This window comes from Macaca nemestrina, chromosome 16 (genome assembly GCF_043159975.1).
Source record: "Macaca nemestrina isolate mMacNem1 chromosome 16, mMacNem.hap1, whole genome shotgun sequence".
Lineage (NCBI taxonomy): Eukaryota > Metazoa > Chordata > Mammalia > Primates > Cercopithecidae > Macaca > Macaca nemestrina.
Window position 1 is genome coordinate 81395711 of NC_092140.1, and position 19952 is coordinate 81415662.

Genomic DNA, 19952 nt, shown 5'->3' on the forward strand with positions numbered 1-19952 from the left:
AATCAAAACGCTTTTCATGCCTCCCTTAAAAGAAAGGACATGGCCAGGTGCAGTGGCTCACGCCTGTAATCCCAGCACTTTGGGAGGCCAAGGCGGGTGGATCACTTGAGGTCAGGCATTCAAGACCAGCCTGGCCAACATGGTGAAACCCTGTCTCTACTAAAAATGCAAAAATTAGCTGGGCATGGTGCGCACACCTGTAATCCCAGCTACTTGGGTGGCTAAGGCATAAGAATGGCTTGAATCCAAGAGGTGGAGGTTGCAGTGAGCTGAGATAGTGCTACTGCACTCCAGCCTGGGTGAGAGTGAGACTCTGTCTCCAAAAAAAAAAAAAAAAAAAGAGAGAGAGAGAGAGAGAGAGGACAGTGGTACAAGAGGACATAAGCCTATGAACTTTTTTTTAAATTAGGTCATATTTTTCCCTCCTGAGATCTGAGAAACACGTGATCACTGTAGAAAATAAAGAAATGTGTAGGGAATGAGAGAAAAATCATCCATAGTTACCTAAAAGCTTTCACTGTTAAATATTTTCTTCAATGCATTTTATTACATAGTCATACCGTATATCTGATTTGCATCTTAAATATCTATTGTCTTAACATGTTTAAGTTAAATTTTATTGTTTCATTTTAAAAAATTTAATGACTGTGTAATATTGTTATATAAAACATGCCACAATTTACTTAACCATTTCCTTAACATTATACATGTGTTTTCTAATTTCACCTATTATCAAAAATGTGTGGGTACAGACTTGGAAATACTTGTTAAAACTTAAATCTGCCTGTCTGTAACTTTATTTCTAGTCCCCATGTGAAAATTTCATTTCACCTCTCCATTTCATGAATGAGAAAAATATAGTGGTCACAAAGATAGAGCTTTCCTAGCAACAAGATCCCAAATTATTCTGTGGAGATTTATATATAACTTCTACATATGTATATATTATATATATTACATAATATATATAATATATATATAAAAACCTTGAACTTAAAAGTCACATTTATAAATCCATATGTCAAAAAAAGTTAACAGGATTTGAACACTCCAAGTGGGAAGAAAATTTTGGCTGCAAACAGCTCCCACAGTTACTTCCCTATAGGTGACAGGTATTTTAAGAGGAGAGTTAAGCAAAGCAACACTTTTGAACATACTGTACTTCCTGGGGGGAAAAAAAAAAATCTCAGGGCCTGTGGGAGGAGCACATGTCAGCAGCCTTCAGCCCCAGATCCCTTCTGGATTAAAAACTGTAAACTGCTAAGTGTGGCGGCTAACACCTGTAATCCCAGCACTTTGGAAGGCTGAGTCAAGAGGATCATTTGAACCCAGGAATTTGAGACCAGCCTGGGCAACATGGTGAGATCCTATCTCTACAAAAAATAAAAAGTTTAGCCAGATGCCTGTAGTCCTACTGCTCAGGAAGCTGAAGCAGGAGGATTGCTTCAGCTCAGGAGGTTGAGGCTGCAGTGAACAGAGATCATATCACTGCACTCCAGCTTAGGTGACAGCGTAAGACCCTCTCTCAAAAAAAAAAAAATTGCCTGGGCACAGTGGCTCATACCTGTAATTCCAGCACTCTGGGAGGCAGAGGTGGGCAGATCACTTGAGCCCAGGAGTTTGAGACCAGCCTGAGCAACACGACAAAATCCTGTCTCCACAAAAAATACAAAACTTGGCCGGGGCATGAAGGTACATGCCTGTAGTCCCAGATTCTTGGGAGGCTGAGGGAGGAGGATGGATAAAGCTCAGGAGATCGAGGCTGCAGTGAGCTATGATCACACCACTGCACTTCAGCCAGGGAGACAAAGCAAGACCCTGTCTCAAAAACAAACAAAACTGTAAGCCACACAGTCATGGCGACTCCTTCTAGTCACACAACCCAGAGTCACAATTACCTGTCCTCAAAATTGACTGACTCATTTCCTCCATGCAAGAACATTCAACTATTTAAAACATTATCATAGAGATGATTATAAATTATGATGTTTCCTTGAAAATGCTTTCTTGGTATTCCAGGGAAATAGTACCATTTCCCCAGTGGCTAGGACTACAACAAGAAACCTTTACCCTATAGAATATGTAACCTAAATACCACTTTTGGTACTTTAGTAAAGTTGGACTCTCTTATATAGTACAGTCTTTATTAAGCACTATAATGAAATAACAGCTTCTCTCAAAGAGCCTCAAAATTGAATCAAATCCTACTGCCAAAACAGCTTTAAACTTCCGTGTCTATAACTAAATGCTATATTCCACAATATTTTACCAGGAAACAGGATTTCAGCTAACACTTCATCAAACCTTGTTTTTGCTGATAGACTCTGATGCTCCAAGTAAGGACTGAATGCAGGCAGACAATGCTTCCTGTGATAATCCTTGGAACACTGCCCTCTGGTGGAATAAAAGAGAATAATCAGCCTGTGGCACTTGCAAATAACAATACCTGCTTGTCCTCATGGTGGGATTAACTTACTACTCCTACTATTCTTCCTGGTTTCCTATTCCCATGCAACCTCTCTAGACCAACACATAGAATTGCAATGTGCAGTCATCTCTGGAAACACTCATGTGACCCTTCAGTAAATACTGATTAGCATGCTAGGCACTGTGCTTAAAGGCTAGAAATGTAGGCAGGCATGGTTCTGACCTCATGGAGCCTTCGCTCCAACACGATCTCACGTGGGGCTGTTTTTTAAATCTCTAAAACCAACTTTAAAACAAACCCTCAGTAAATCTACTTCTAAAAATACATCAGAATTGTATTTTAAGAATTCAAGTACATGGCTCTTCATTACAGTATTATTTAGAACAGCCAAAAACTGAAAATAACATAAATGTTCAAAGACAGAGGACTGACAAATAAAATAAGACTAAATCTAAATTATAGAATACTGTTTAAGAAATCAAAGAATGCTGAAGGAGGCGGTGAAATTCATAATCGGGTTAAAAAAAAAGAAAACAGGTTACAAAATGGTATGGGCAGTACGATTATTTAATTCTGCCATTCCCAGAGGTGTGGCATGGTGGTTGGACCAGGACTCCCATCAGTCAGTCCCCTTGCTTCTCTCCCAGCCTCCATTCTACATAAATATGAGCCACCGTCCTGGGCCCTGGTTTCCAACTTGATGTTCTCTTTTTACATTGCTTCTCCCTGTTCTGTGGTTTCCCACAAGGCTATTACTATAGGAAGGAGAGATTAGAGCTGCCATCTGCTGGGTCACTAACCCTGCCTAGAAAAACTTAAGATGAGCAGCTTAGACCAAGACCCTCGCCTTCCCCTGCTCAGCCTTAACGTATTTTACAAACTGGATTGTCTTTCCTCACCTTTGATTGGTAAGACTAAAAGTGTTAAGATTTGAATATAAGCTAGGTGAAAAAAGAATAAGCAAGCCTAAGGCATAAGACAAAACTGGCATAGTGACCTCCTCAGGCCTACCTACTATTTAGCTAAAATCCCTGTTAAGCACCCTAAGAGGCTTTTTTTACTAGAGTCTGTGATGACAATGGGTTCTATGTGGAATATGTCTCCTGTGTATTTTCCTTGGGATCCTGACTCCACTGCAGGAAGTTGCTGAATCTTAGCCTAATATCATTATTCAATAAACCTAACAGACAGCCTGGGGAGGAAGAGATGCCAAATGTCCAAACGTCTCTCTGGAAGAGATCTCATCAGCTGGCCAAAAAGGCTGAGACATCTAAGTCTGTAGAGGTTATCTGGGCCCATCCTTAAGAGTCCCAGAACTGGGCAAAAGGCACTTTTGGTAGCATTTCAAAATCTATAAGCACAAAGCCCAGCAATTATGCATTTTAAATTAAATATAGAGTAGTATACACTCTACTGACCCAATGAAATGACTGTGCAGTCCTAGGACTCTGGTATAAAATATTTCTGTGATGTAAGGGTAAATGCATACTCCTTTTGAACCATGTCCTTAAGAAATAGTGGCATCTAGCCGGGCGCGGTGGCTCAAGCCTGTAATCCCAGCACTTTGGGAGGCCGAGACGGGCGGATCATGAGGTCAGGAGATCGAGACCATCCTGGCTAACACGGTGAAACCCCGTCTCTACTGAAAAAATACAAAAAACTAGCCGGGCGAGGTGGCGGGCGCCTGTAGTCCCAGCTACTCGGGAGGCTGAGGCAGGAGAATGGCGTGAACCCGGGAGTCAGAGCTTGCAGTGAGCTGAGATCCGGCCACTGCACTCCAGCCTGGGTGACAGAGTGAGACTCCATCTCAAAAAAAAAAAAAAAAAGATATAGTGGCATCTAGACAATTCATTACATGACTGCTATCTTTAATCATTGCTCCAAATGCAGTCAGGGTCTTCTCCTCAGGAATGCACATATAAAACAGTAACGCAAAATTTGCCCACAATTTTGAGGTGTCCATAGACTCCCCAAAGCCCATTACTGAATTATAAGTTTCTATAGAAAGTTCAGGTTAGAAATTCCTAAATTAGCTTGACCTCAAGTTACTTCTATATCTAAAAATCATGATTTTAAGAATATCCAACAAAATACTTTATCAAGATCTTAAAATGTAAATTAAAAAATATTTCAAGTGAAGGAGCAAGCAATTCACAGTAAAGATACACGTACATCTATGCATCTGTATAATTTGGAGAGACAGACAAGAGTTCTTCGAACCGTAGGATACCACATTCCGTGAAGATCTGCTGGAGAAATTGTGGTCTGTGGTCTAGGATTAAGGGATTCTGTTGAACCTAAAACCCAAGTGGAAAAGAAGACACATTTCACACATGTGGATGTTTGTCTTACAATAATTTACATGGCAACTATAAACTGTTTATTCTTATTAGCTGTCAATAGCTAGAAGGCACCAATTTTTTCCAGCCTCAGTTTTCATCAAGAATACCATGAGAAATCTAAATCAGTGACAGGCGAGATTTAACACAGTAAGTGAGAACACACATGAATATGGACATACACACATTCCAGCTTCATATATATATGCTCAGTCCAAGTTGCTTTTCCCAAATTGTGATCAATAATCTTTATGGAATATAGGAAAAGCATAATCACATTATAGAATGCAGCCATTAAAAAGAAGGCAGATCGGCCAGGCACGGTGGCTCAGGCCTGTAATCCCAGCACTTTGGCAGGCCAACGCAGGTGGATCACGAGGTCAAGAGATTGAGATCATCCTGGCTAACATGGTGAAAACTCATCTCTACCAAAAATTCAAAAAATTAGCCAGGCGTGGCAGCAGGCGCCTGCAGTCCCAGCTACTTGGGAGGCTGAGGCAGAAGAATGGTGTGAACCCTGGAGGCAGAGCTTGCAGTGAGCCGAGATCACGCCACTGCACTCAGCCTGGGTGACAGAGTGAGACTCCGTCTCAGAAAAAAAAAAAAAAAAAACGAAGCAGATCTCGGGCCAGGGCCAGGCAAGGTAGCTCACACCTGTAATCCCAGCACTTTGGGAGGCTGAGGCAGGCAGATCATGAGGTCAGGAGTTCGAGACCAGCCTGACCAATGTGGTGAAACTCCGTCTCTACTAAAAATACAAAAATTAGTCGGGCGTGGTGGCACATGCCTGTAGTCCCAGCTACTCGGGAGGCTGAGGCAGGAGAATCGCTTGAACCTAGAAGCCGGAGGTTACAGTGAGCCGAGATTGCGCCACTGCACTCCAGCCTGGGCAACAGAGTGATTCTCTGTCTCAAAAAAAGAAAGGAGGCAGATCTCTATGTAGTCATGAGGAAGCAGGTGGGAGCCTGTGGAGGTGGGGGAGTAACAAGAAAACAAAGCACTTCTAAACAGGGGGATTAATCAAAGCAGGTTTGCCTGTCAGCCTGTCTTCCACACTGAGTCAAATCACATACAGGCCTAGTTAGTACATTCAATTCCCAGGTGACCAGAGCGGGCTTCCCCCCACCAGTGGAAAAGTCAGAAAAGGCAGCCTCTGGCGACTGTGAGGAAGAGCAGGTGGGGAGTGTGGTTGGGCAGACACCTCTGTAAGGGAAGTACAATCACTTCTGGGTCGAGGGACCAAATTTCAAATGAACCACAAAAAGTGGAGCTGGTATAATACTTTGAGACAACAGGTGATATTGAAAGATGGTCTAGGCATTAAAGGACATTAGCAAACTCATTAGATTTTTAGTGCAATAATGGTTTATTGTTAAATAAAAGATGTCATTATGTTTTGGACATGCTGAAATACTCAAGGGTGAAGTGTCAATGATGTCAATAATTTAAAATGGTTCGTCAAATATATTTACACACACACACCCCAACACATACATATATACACATACACATATAAGTGTATATGTGTGTGTGTGTGTATACGTATATATATAAACATATATATAAAATAAAATGCTAAGTCTCGAATCCAAGTTGTGGGTATGGGTGTTCATCATTCATCTTTCTACTTTTCTGTATATTTGGAATGTTTTCAATAATAAGAAAATAGAAGTAGATCTATGATATAGAAGTAGATCTATGATATCTATGATCTGTAATAAGTTACAGAACAAACATAATTCATTTTTATAAATGGTTACAGCAGCATATGCTTACAAGAAGGCCTGGAGGTTGTATGGCATAGATTTGAGGGGAAAGGGATGAGGGAAATGTTGAGGCTTAGTGCTTTCTTCCCTTTTATTTATTTATTTTTTTTTTTCGAGATAGAGTCTCGCTCTGTCACCCAGCCTGGAGTGCAGTGGCACGATCTCGGCCCACTGCAACCTCCACTTCCTGGGTTCAAGCGATTCTTCTGCCTCGGCCTCCAGACTAGCTGGGACCACAGGCTCATGCCACCACACCTGGCTAATTTTTTGTATTTTTAGTAGAGACGGGGTTTCACCATGTTAGCCAGGATGGTCTCGATCTCCTGACCTAGTGATCTGCCCACCTCAGCCTCCCAAAGTGTTGGGATTACAGGCGTGAGCCACCACGTCTGGCCTCTTTTTTTTTTTTTTGAGACAGAGTCTGGCTCTGTTGCCCAGACTGAAGTACAGTGGCATGATCTCGGCTCACTGCAACCTCCACTTCCTGGGTTCAAGCAATTCTCGTGCCTCGGCCTCCTGAGTAGCTGGGATTACAGGCATGTGCCACTACACCCAGCTAATTTTTGTATTTTTAGTAGAGATGGGGTTTCGCCATGTTGGTCAGGCTGGTCTCAAACTCCTGACCGCAGGTGATCCGCCTGCCTCAGCCTCCCAAAGTGCTGGAATTACAAGTGTGAGCCACTGTGCCCGGCTAGTACTTTCACTTTACAATTTTGTAAGCTTTTTTTCCAAAAAACAAAAACTACTTGTATAATTTTTTTTCTTTTTTTCTCTCTTACTTAACTTGTATAATTTTTAAATTTCTTCCACAGAGCTCACTTTAAACTAACTTTTAATTTGTATGAAGTATCTTAAAGAAAAAGAATAAACAAATTACATCAAAGAATATTTAGGAGACGAAATATTTATACTTTTCCTTAGGAATATGGTATGTGCAGGATCCCTTCTTCAAAATAAAGTGCCAAAAGAATTCCCCCAAATAAAAGTTTAGTCAAACAAATGTGTTTAAGTACTTTAAAGCCAGAAATCAGCTTGTGTTCATTTTCCCCTTTCCTGGGTAACTAATACTAGTTCACCCGGGCAAACCATCAAAAGCCAAGTGCCCCCTGGCTGCCTCTCCTGAGGAGCAGAGCAGGCCCCGGGACCAGGGCTTCTCCCACAGCCCTCCTGCACATCTGCCTCCATTGTCCTCCGCGGGCCTGACCTCCCCATTACTTGTTCTACATACAGAACAAAGCTGTGCTTTTAGAAGGTACTGATAACTGGTCTCTTCACAAGATGGTCTCACCACCAATTGCCCTGACACCTCCTTCTATGCCATGAACTTCACATCATTTAAAGCCCTCCTTTCAGAGGCTTCTCATTCTCTCACTTCCAGCTTTAGAGGTGGGAACCAGGAAACCAGGAAAAGTGATCATGACATACTCTTTTTGGTTTTGCTCCACTTCCTACCTGATTAGAGCCTTGCTTTCCACCCCAAGTTCTATCGCCATTGTGATAACACTGATAACTGCACAGATGACGAGCTGCTCATCCTTACCTTCTCAGCTCCAAAGACTTTCTCTTCCATCCTCACACCCCTACCCCAGGGGCAATTCTTAATACTTGCAGAATTGTATTCTTATTACTTTCTGCAGACTTCCTTCTTCCTCTCAACTATTCCACCTCTAAAGTTTTAAAACTTAGCATGCCACTTTATAACCACAATGTTCTAGAGATTTCGATCTTCTCACCTGTTTACGCAAACTACATGGGCAACCCCTCCTCCTCTGACATCAATCACACTCTCTCACTTGCCCACTTCTGACCTCGCTGGCTGTCAGTTTACTCCTCTATCTCCATTTGCTCCTTAACATCAGCACTGGCTCGGTTTCTCTCCCAAGACGTCTGCTACAGTCACTCTACACTCTGTCCTAGAATGATCTTACACAAGCCCAAAGCATCAACTACGCCTCATCCTTTATTTCTAAATCAGTCTTTCTCTCTACAGCTCTAGGGCAGTGCCGCCCAGCAGAAATACAATGTGAATCATAAATGCAACACAGTAAAACGTCACATTTTAAAAAGTAAAAAAGTTAGCCAGATGGGATGGCATGAGCCTACGGTCCCAACTACTTGGGAGGCTGAGGTGGGAGGGTGGCTTTAAGCCTGGGAGGCAGAGGTTGCAGTAAGCCAATATCACACCACTGCACTCCGGCCTGACAGAACCAGACCCTATCTCCAAAAAAAGAGTAAAAGAGGCCAGGCCCAGCGGCTCACGTCTGTAATTCTAGCACTTTGGGAGGCTAAAGTGGAAGGACTGCTTGAGCTCAGGAGTTCAAGACCCATCCTGGGCAACACAGCAAGACTCCGTGTCTATTTAAAAAAAGAAAAAAAAAATGGCTGGGCATGGTGGCTCATGCCTGTAATCCCAGCACTTCGGGAGGCCAAAACAGGAGGATTGCTTGAGCACAGAAGTTCGAAACCAGCCTGGGCAACATAGTGAGACCTCATCTCTTTGAAAGGAAAAAAAGAGTAAAAAGAAAGCAGGATTGGCCAGGCGTAGTGGCTCACGCCTGTAATCCCAGCACTTTGGGAGGTCAAGGCAGGCAGATCACCTGAGGTCGGGAGTTCGAGACCAGCCTGGCCAACATATAGTGAAAGCCCACCTCTACTAAAAAATACAAAAATTAGCTGGGCGTGCTGATGCATGCCTATAGTCCCAAATACTTGGGAGGCTGAGGCAGGAGAATCGATTGAACCCGGGAGGCGGAGGTTGCAGTGAGTTGAGATAGCACCACTCTACTCCAGCCTGGGCAACAGAGTGAGTCTCTGTCTCTCAAAAAAAAAAAAAAAAAAAAAAGGAAGCAGGATTAATTTTAGTATATTTTATTCAATCCAATATGTCCAAAATATCATTTTAACATGTAATCAATATAAAAATTACTAATAAGATATTTTCCATTCTTTTTTTTATTTTTCTGGAGTACAGTGGCACAAACTCAGCTCATGGCAACCTCCACCTCCCGGGTTCAAGAGATTCTCCTGCCTCAGCTTCCCGAGTAGCTGCGATTACAGGCGCATGCAGCCACGCCTGGCTAACTTATATTTTTAGTAGAGATGGGGTTTCACATGTTGGCCAGGCTGGTCTTGAACTCCTGACCTCAGGTGATCCACCCACCTCAACCTCCCAAAGTGCTGGGATTATAGGTGTGACCCACTGCACCCAGCCTGTTTTCCATTCCTTATATCATACTAAGTCTTGGAAATCTGGTGTGAATCTTACACAATTATGGCACACTCAGACTAGCCACATTTCACATGCTCAATGGCAGCAGCTACCATAATGGACAGTACAGCTTCTAGAACCATATAATACGGACCCTCTCAGGTGTTCCACATGGACCTTATTCAACCCCCACATCTGAGGGCCATCAAATTCTACTGATTCAAACTTCTAACCATATCCCTCATCTCTGTATTTCTCTCTATCGCCCTAACACCATCCTGGTTCAAACCACCTTTATCTTTCAAATGGAAAAACATAACAACTTCCTGATCAGTCTCTACAGTTCTGCCAATAATGCCTCATTGTAATGCCAGTAATGGGTTAAAAAGTAGGCTTTAGTGGGGAAAGAGAAAATGCACAAGGCTGGGGTTGGCAAGAGAGAAATGTACTCTCATGTCTCCAGTACTCATAAAGAGGTATAGTAGGACACGGTATGGGTTCTATTGCAGAGGAGGAAATTTTAGCCCTCTGTGAGGTCCTCCCTCCTACAGGGCAAGCGTGATAAAATGGCTTTGTCGCATGGGTAATATCCAGCTGCTTGGCAGTCTGGATTCAGTGTAACAACTGTTTGTAGAGTAGACTCAGAACACCTGATGATGCCCTTCACCTGGGGATCTTGAAGTAGCTAGGGCTCTTTAAAGCCCAGGGAGTTACAGTACCCACCTTCCCAGACGTCCCATGGGGAGCTGAGCTTTAGGGCCACTCTTACAGCTAGGTGAGGAGGGGATGGCTTACTTCCCATCTAGCTTGCTGTCTAGGTCCCTAATGAGTATCCAGGGTGATTCTTGGGACAGTTTTGCTCCTTGTATAACATGTACCCTAGTCCAAGCCATCCCATACAACTGTGTCAATATTTTACTCCAGTCCCAGACACTCAATATGTTTACAAAATGCAAATCTGATGGTCCAGTCACCATGAAACACCATGCCAGCTAGAAGTCCAAAGACCATAAGACTATTACAAGACATCTATCCCAATCTGGCCTATTTTACCTGCTCCTTCCCCACATTCAACCTGGGCTCAAACATACCAAACCACTTGAATTATGCAAAATAGCCATGGTTTTCCATTCCTGCATGCCTTCCTACATTCTATTGTATCTTAAACAAACTTACTTCACCTGGCTCTCTCACACTCTTCATAAACACGCTATAGCTCTCAGACACCACACCCCACACTGAGCCCACCTTCCCACACTCAGAGCTCATCTCCCTTCGTAAATTCCGTGCCCCTCATCCATGGTCCAAGGGCACCCTGTGCAAACCATCAGCATCTCACTCACCACTGAATTCTGCCTGTGGCTTGGCAATTTCCCCCCAGTAAAGTGTGGGCTCCTCAAAGGCACAAGTTGTTTTTCATGCCTCGGACAGGGTAAGTCCTCAATAAAGGTTTATTAACCCGAATGAATAAATGCTGGCAGTTAAGACATCATAACATACCAGATTTTGTCAGACTGTTAGACTCTCCTTCCTCTAAGTGAACATCTGAAAATGAAGCTTCTGAAGGTACCTTCTTCTGTTCATCTTTCAAACTCTGTGCAATTTGCTGCATAAAGAAATTAAAAGGAACGTTATCGTTTTCAGCAGTGTTTGGCAACATGAACATGTTCTTTATACAAAGTATATATATATATTTTTTGTTTGTTTTTCAACTTGACATTTGGAAACTATTCAGATTTAAGACTGGATACATTCTGAATACCACAAATGTTTTTGTTCAAGTAACTGGCCAATCTAAATAACAGGCTTTTTCTTTATGTGATAATAGCTACAGTACGCTATTTTTGAAACAGATATTTTTTAAAAATTAGCATGGACTCACTGCCTAAAGAATAACATGCAGTATACAAAGGACACCAACTACTAAATTAGTTATGAAAATCCCACTAATTTGCATTAATTATAAAGGTGGAAACACACAGAAATGAAGACCTAACAGTCATCTAGTTACTGTAAAAAAGAATGGCCAGTCACAAAAATGAGACAATGGACTTTGGGAATTCAGGGGCAAAGACTGGGAGGCAGGTAAGACATAAAAGACTCCACATCGGGGACAGCGTACACTGTTTGGGTGACAGGTGCACTAAAATCTCAGGAATCACCACTAAAGAACGTATTCATGTAACTAAAAACCATCTGTACCCAAAAAAACTATTGAAATTAAGAAAAAAAAAAAATTAATGGCCAGAGAATTGGTTAGGAAATAGACTCCCTACCACACAGGCCAGTCCGCTCACTCTGCGTGTAGAAATCGGAAAATACAGCTAATCCCTAAACAGCAAGCAGATGTTACAGCCAGACCACTCTTTTTTTTGAGGCAGAGTCTCGCTCTGTTGACCAGGCTGGAGTGCAGTGGTGTGATCTCGGCTCACTGCAAGCTTCGCCTCCCAGGTTCACGCCATTCTCCTGCCTCGGCCTCCCAAGTAGCTGGGACTACAGGTGCCCGCCACCGTGTTTGGCTAATTTTTTGTATTTTTAGTAGAGACAGCATTTCATCATGTTTGCCAGGATGGTCTCAATCTTCTGACCTTGTGATCCGCCTGCCTCGTCCTCCCAAAGTGAGCCAGACCACTCTTATATCCCAGTACCTCACCAAAAGAAAAAAAAGTAAGCATATTTACTGCAAGTGGTTATCCTTAAGCCAAAAGGTCTACTACACACGGGAGCATCCAGGATACAGGCCATGTAATGACTGAATAAACATATCAAATATACCGCTAAATTACACTAGGAGGGGAACATATAGAAAACTTTATCGCCTGACATCCTATCAGACACAACAATTAAAACAGGCATTCTTATCTATAATACAAAAACTGATATTCCTAATGAAGGCCAGGAGGGGAGGAAAAGGAGGGAGCACCATTCCCTAGATGAGGCTGAGAAACAGACCTAGTCTTCGTCATACCTGCTTTGTGGCCCTCAAAATCAAGGCAGCTCCTGCAAATGGACCACCCATCTGCTCCCTGTTGTAATCCGCAATACCAAGACAGATAAAGATAATTCCTGCTACGGACCACTGAAAAGAAACAGCCCCCATTGCCTGCCCTAAAAGGGCATCTGGTCCCTGCAAGGTTGATTCTGCATATTATTTAAAAAGTAACAACATATAAATAATACAACCAGCCAAAATGCAGTAAGTTTAAATAGAAGTCAGAGGAAGAGATGTGAGTTTAGGAGAACATCCTTAACACAGGTAAGGGCATATTTCCAGCCTGTTAACTTTAAAACCAACATACTTATTATTACACATTTATCCACCTAGGCGTTGAAATAAATTAGGTTAAGTCAAAATGCTGGTGAGGATGTGGAGCAACAGGAATGATCTAGTATACACACGAATTTCTATGCTGTCATCTGAGAGAGCTTAAAAGCAACAATACCCCTGCAGCAATGAGCACACCTAATGCCCAGATCTGCTTCTAATACAATCCTTCAATAAAGGAGCCAGCAGTCCTTGAAGAAATGGTTGATTCTAGGACAGAGGCAGGAAATACATTGATGCACCGGAAGTTCTTATAGTGCAAGGAAGTAAGGAAGTTCTCAAAATAAAAAATCTACATAAATGAGTATGTCAAAAGGACATAGGAGCCAACTGAGAGAGCTCCCAGTGGTGAAAGCTGGAGCAGCAAAATAAAGTACCAGTGAACTATAACCCAAAGTATAAATAAATATCCATAAGTCCACACTGACATCAGTAAGTGACTGAATCACCAAATTGGAAAAAGAGACAAATCTCCCTTACAGAAAAATTCCAAGTATTTATATAGATACTTTGCCCTTAAAAAAGGCAGAGCACAACCCACTCCTTAAACATGGGTTACACATGGGACTTCCTTCCAAAGAGTACAGTGTGGAAAGTGGGGAAGAGGAATAACTGCACGGTGGCAAAACCTGACAGCACTACTTCAGCCAGATGGTCAGGTTCAATATCAACAGTGAACACTCATGTTGAAAGGCTGTACCCTTAATATGCTGTAATAACAATGGCATTTTACACCACTGTGGTTTTCCTCCCAAAAACCCAAAACACTAGTCTAATCGTAAGGATAACATCAGAAGAATTCCAACAAAGGAGCATCGTATACAAAGCTTGAAATACTCATGACAACACTACAAACCAGTTCTCAACACTGCTAAGTCATCAAAAACAAAAAAAGTCTGAAAAACTGTCACAAACAAAAGGAGTCTAAAAAGACATAAAAACTAAGTGCAATGTGGTGTTATAAATGGGATCCTGGAATAGAAAAAGACCTGAAAGACACTAAGAAAATCTGAATAAACTATGGACCTTAGTAAACAAATACCAATGAATCACTACTGGTTCATTAATTGTGGCAAATGTATCATACCAATAGAAGATCTTAGTAATAGGAGCAACTGGGTGCAGGGTATATAAAAACTCTGTACTACCCTCTCAATTTTTCTGTAAATCTCAAACTATCTTAAAATATAAAGTCTATTTTAAAAATAAAAATAAAAGAAATTAGGACATTTGACATCCAAGAAAAGCCGTGTAAATAGAAACAGGAAGTATCTGAGCCACATCTGACAACTTTAATGACACAGATTGGCACTCTGTGACAAAAGATATACTGATGAATACAGGATACACTTAGGAAGAAATGATCTTTAATCTATTTTCCACAGATATTTAAGTCTACAGCTCCTGATATAAACTAATTAAGCGAGATTAGTGTATAGACCTGGCAAAAATTAGATTACCTTTTTTTTAATTTAATAGCTTACAGATTTCTCAAGACTGTATTTTTTTAAAATATGTTAGAAACATGATGACTTAGCAAAATCATTTCAGGGGACATTTTTTAAATTCACTAGCACCAAAACTGCCTTTGGAATTTTTCAAATAAAATAATCAGACCTCTAATCTTTTTTTTTTTTTTTTTTTTTAGGCAGGGTCTCACTCTGTGACCCAGACTAGAATACAGTGGCACAATGACAGCTCATCCCAGCCTCCATCTCCTGGGCTCAGGTGTTCCTCCCACCTATGCCTCCTGAGTAGCTAGGATTAATAGCCGCCACCATGCCTGCCTAATTTTTGTATTTTTTGTAGAGATGGGGTTTCATTGTGTTGACCAGGCTGGCCTTGAACTCCTGGGTTCAAGCGATTCGCCCACGTTGGCTTCCCACAGTGCTAGTATTACAGGCATGAGCCACTGTGCCTGGCCAAGACTATTTTTAAAAAGTCAAATGTTATGTTTTTAAATATTTCAAGGGTTAAATAAATGACAACAGCCACTGTCTATCATATGACTACCAGCATTAAGTGCTTTCTGGGTCATTATCTTTACTCTTACAACAATTATCCAGGGTCAGTATTATGCCTGTTTTACAAATAATTAAATATACTGATAAAAGATAAGAAAGAGCTACTAACTGGGCTGGGATTTGAATCCAGGTCTATCTCACTCTTACATTTCCCCCTATGCCATGCAAATGGCAAGCTTACATGGGCAAAAATCTCTAAAGAGATTTGAAATCTGCAGATCCATATTTAGAATCAAATGTTTGACAGCAATCTCGTTGTATATCTTAGTAGGATATATTCTAAGAACAAAAGAAGTATAAAAATCTTGAATTAAGTTTGCTATTAGTCATGGCATTAGTGTTATCATTCTGAAACTATTTTGTGTATATTGTAATTTGAAGCAAATGAGTAAATACACTAGAGGTGCTGGGAGCCAGGGTTTCTTCTGTGAGACTGGAAACACAAATACAAGATATGGGAAAACACTGTGGAACTGGATCTGAACTGGAGACTTCAGTATGATCTCATGATACTTTAAAATGTATATTTTTCTAGCTCTTTAAAGAGGGCTAGAAGTAATGACATCCACCATTAGAAATGAGCACACCTAATACTCAGATCTTGGTTTCTAAATACCACCCTCTTTCCCCTTAAGGAACCAAGGGTTCCTGGAGAAAGAGCTGACGGTAGGTCTGGAGCAAGGAATGCAAAAGGTGAACACCTGGATCATCCTGTGCAAGAAAACAAAGGACCCTAGATTGGCCAAGAAAAAAAGAAAGATGATTCAAATTACTAGAATCATATGGCATTGCAAGGAGCCCAGAATGGCCAAAACAATTTGAAAAAAAAAAAGAACAAAATAGCAAAACTACTTCCCAAGTACAAAATTTATTTAAAAACAACCGTAATCCAGACAGTCTGGTGGAGCACAAGGATAAGACAGAAAGATGAATGGAATAAACTTGAGAGTCCAAAAACAAAACAAAACAAAAAGCCGTTAATCTATGGTTAACTGATTTTCAACAAGGGTGCCAAGACCATTCAATAGACAAATAATAGCCTTTTCAATAAATGATGCTGGAACAACTGGATAACCACATGCAGAAGAATGAAACTGGACCCCTACTTCACATCATATACAAAAATTAACTCAAAATGGATTAAAGACCTAAATGTGAAAGCTAAAACTATAAAACTCAATAAAACTGTTAAAAAAAAAAAAAAAAAAGTACTGAGAGACTACAGTCAAATGGACAGAGGAGCCAGCGTAAAGGGGCTGCCACTGTCCAAATTTGGGACAATTTTGAGCATCGAAATGAATAATGATGGCTGGGCATGGTGGTTCATACCTATAATCCCAGCACTTTGGGAGGCCAAGGTGGGCAGATCACTTGAGCCCAGAACTTTGAGACCAGCCTGAACAACACGGCGAGATCCCATTTCTACAAAAGAATGCAAAAAATTAGCTGGGTGTAGTGGCACACGCCTGTAATTCCACTTACTCAGGAGGCTGAGGTGGAGGATTGCATGGGCCTGGGAAGTCAAGGCACTGCACTCCAGCCTGGGCAACAGAGTCAGACCCTGTCTCAAAATAATAATAATAATAATAATAATAACAATGATGATAACAGATTAAAATACAATGACTTTTTTAAAAAAATCTAATAGTCTATAATGCTATATAAAGCAGGGGTGAGGAGAAGGGATGAAGAAAGGGAAATTAATTCTTTACAGCAGACTGCCAACTAATAAAGGTAGAAGAAATGGCAGATGTGAAAAATGACCATTTTACTGCCTCCCAATGTAATAATTGGTTCAGGCAAGAATCATCAATGGATGCTAAAGCCACTGACTGAAAAGATTTGGGGGAACTCAAATAATCTCAAAGTATCACCCTATAATTATTTATTAATTGCAAATAAAGAAAAACTGTATATTTTTATAATGAAGAGAGCTAGCAATCACCACTTTAACCAATAGTGGAACAACCTGACATTATCTGCCTTTGATATACTGAAATAAGAAGTACACATCAGCTATGCAGTATTCTTGAGGGAAAAAAAGTTTAACTTGAATCTAAGCAACGAGAAACAATCAGACAAATCCATAATGTGACATATTCTACAATAAAACTGTCCTGGTCCCTTGAAAAAAGTCAATGCCATAAAAACAAAAGACAAAACAAAAGGGGGGAAGGAAGGAGTGTGGATTTGAATTAAAGATATTATGGTGCATAAAACCCAAATGCAACATGATAACCTTGACTGGATCCCACTTTTTAAATTTTTTTGTCCAATTATAAGAGACACCTGGGCCAGGCATGGTGGCTCACATCTAAAATCACAGCACTTTGGGAGGCTGAGGTGGCGGGATCACTTGAGGCTGGTCTCAAGAGTTCAAGACCAGCCTGGCCAACATAGTGAAATCCCATCTCTACTAAAAATACAAAAATTAGCCAGCTGTGGTGGCTGGCGCCTTTAATTCCAGCTACTTGATAGGTTAAGACAGGAGAATCACTTGAACCTGGGAGGCAGAAGTTGCAGTGAGCCAAGATTGCGCCACTGCACTCCAGCCTGAGTGAAAACAGTGAAACTATGTATCCAAAAAAAAAAAAAAAAAAAACAGACATCTGAAGGACAAATGGGGAAATTTCAATATGGACTATATATAAATAATATTATTGAATTAATGTTAATTTCCTTAAATACAAAAATGATACTGTGGTTATATGAACAATTGTCGTTATTCTTACAAAAATAAGAACTGAAGTACTTAGCAATGAGGAGTTATGATGTCTGCAACTTTCAAATGGCTCAGCAACACACACACACAAAGAGATAAAGTAAATGTGATGAAATAATAACAACTGGTGAATCTGAAAAACAAGTTCTAGATTCAACTGGATACTTGATATTAAGGAACTACACTGTTTTTAGGTGTGATAATTATATTATGGTGTGTTAAAAATAAAAATGCCCTTAACTTTTTAGAGTTACCTACTGAAGGTTTTTTTTTTAATTTTGTTATTGTTGTTTTTCATATTTAACCTCTTGACTTGATTATCTTTGCTCATTGGTTTCTGCTACTTAGAAGCAGTAACCCAGAATCTATAACCTTCAGGAGTGTAAAGTTATATTCCGTCCTGCTTAGCCTGCAGTGGTCACACTTTTCTGTTGTTGTTGTTGTTGAGACAGGATCTGGCTCTGTCACCCAGGCCGGAGGGCAGTGGTGTGATCTCGGCTCCCTGAAACCTCCATCTCCCGGGCTCAAGTAATCTTCCCATCTCAGCCTCCTCAGCAGCTGGGATCACAGAGGCACACCACGACACCTGACTAATTTTTGTATTTTTAGTAGAGATGGGGTTTCTCACCATGTTGCCCAGGCTGGTCTTGAACTCCTGAGATCAAGTGATCCTCCCGCCTCGGTCTCTCAAAGTGCTGTGATTACAGGTATGAGCCACCATTCCCGGCCTAGTTCTATTTACTAATTGAAATCATGTTTGGAATTTGCTTTAAAATAATTAATGGGGGTGAAAGGGAGTACAAAAAGTCTAGCCATGTTAAAATGAAGGTAATGGTACCTAAGAGGTCATCATATTACAGTTTCTACTTTTGCTTATATTTGAAAATTTGCCTTAAAAAAGTTCTAATTCTGTTTTAATACTAATATCTTAGGCATTATTTAAAGTCTGTCCAGAACTCAAAGAAAATGAAGACATATATGGAATTGAAAGATCAGGAAAATAAACCCAAGTCTTCAAACCATAACTGGACACTTGTACGGTATAATTTGAGGAGATGGCCTCCAGGGTTTTTATGAGAGCATGACACACGGTTACATCGTCACCATCAACCTGGTGGCTCCTACATTATCAACCTTCTTCTATGCCACTTACTCAAAAAAAAGAGAAATCCCTAAAATTGAATTAGGGATCACTAATTCAATTTTAAAACTGAGAATGTGTATTTCCTGCCAATGGGAAGAGAATGGAATAGAATGTTTATAAAACATAACTCGAAGGAAAGACAAACTAACAAATTATTTTTAATTCTTTTAAATGTTATCTCCCTTAATTTTTATAGCAAGCTTATCTTGATTTTATATTTTGAGGAAGAATTAAAAAGAAAAATCCCATTTTAACTAGTAAAAAACATGTAGGCTAGGCACAGTGACTCACGCCTGTAATCCCAGCACTTGGCAGGCCGAGGCAGGTGGATCACTTGAGTTCAGGAATTCGAGACCAGCCTGGGCAACGTGGGGAGACCATGTCTCTATTTTAAGTTATAAATTTTAAATAAATAAATAAATAAAACATCAAAAAACTGTGTGGGGGCAAACGGGAGATCAAGTAAGGAGATCCTACCTCCATCATTACTAACTTATCGGGATATGCCAGATCTCCAGGAGCTGGTTTATAGCCCGTGATGTCCGTCTGAATATAGATGTGGGTTCGGTAGACAAGCCGCTCCTGTACATCTTCTAACATCTGCTTGACTCCAGCTGCAAATGCCCCCAGTTGCTCGGCTGATAAAAAAGTGCAATCATCCATTCTTTTAGATTGAGGAAAACACTTTCTTTTAAACAAGGAAAGATACTACTAAATTGTTCAGAAACAGTATGAACCACTTTTGCTTCAGAGGCTGTGGTTATATTCTATTTCAGTATGACTTAATGAGCTGGGAAAAGTTTAATAAACGTCTTTCAATTTCCTCAACTTTAAAACTGGGCGGTACTCTATTAAATTAAATATTATTAATATGAATAATAAAATCTGAATTTTAAGAGTGCTTTGCTCTTTAAAAGTTATTTCGTATAGCTTCAGACCAAGACTAAGAAATTGCTAAGGTAGCTTATTAACTGGGCTATCATCATCCCCACTTTA

At 40.6% G+C, this 19952-nt stretch overlaps 1 protein-coding gene across 1 annotated transcript in view; it reads right to left on the reverse strand.

Moving 5' to 3' along the window:
• Positions 1-19952, reverse strand: part of LOC105490656 (component of oligomeric golgi complex 3) — a 72067-nt gene that overhangs the window by 23083 nt on the left and 29032 nt on the right. Inside the window, exons 13-16 of the mRNA XM_011756496.2 lie at positions 19434-19594; positions 11242-11347; positions 4601-4725; positions 2305-2394 (exon numbers count right to left, since the gene is read on the reverse strand). Of these exons, the coding sequence (XP_011754798.1) occupies positions 2305-2394; positions 4601-4725; positions 11242-11347; positions 19434-19594 (482 nt within the window). The remainder of the gene's footprint in view (positions 1-2304; positions 2395-4600; positions 4726-11241; positions 11348-19433; positions 19595-19952) is intronic.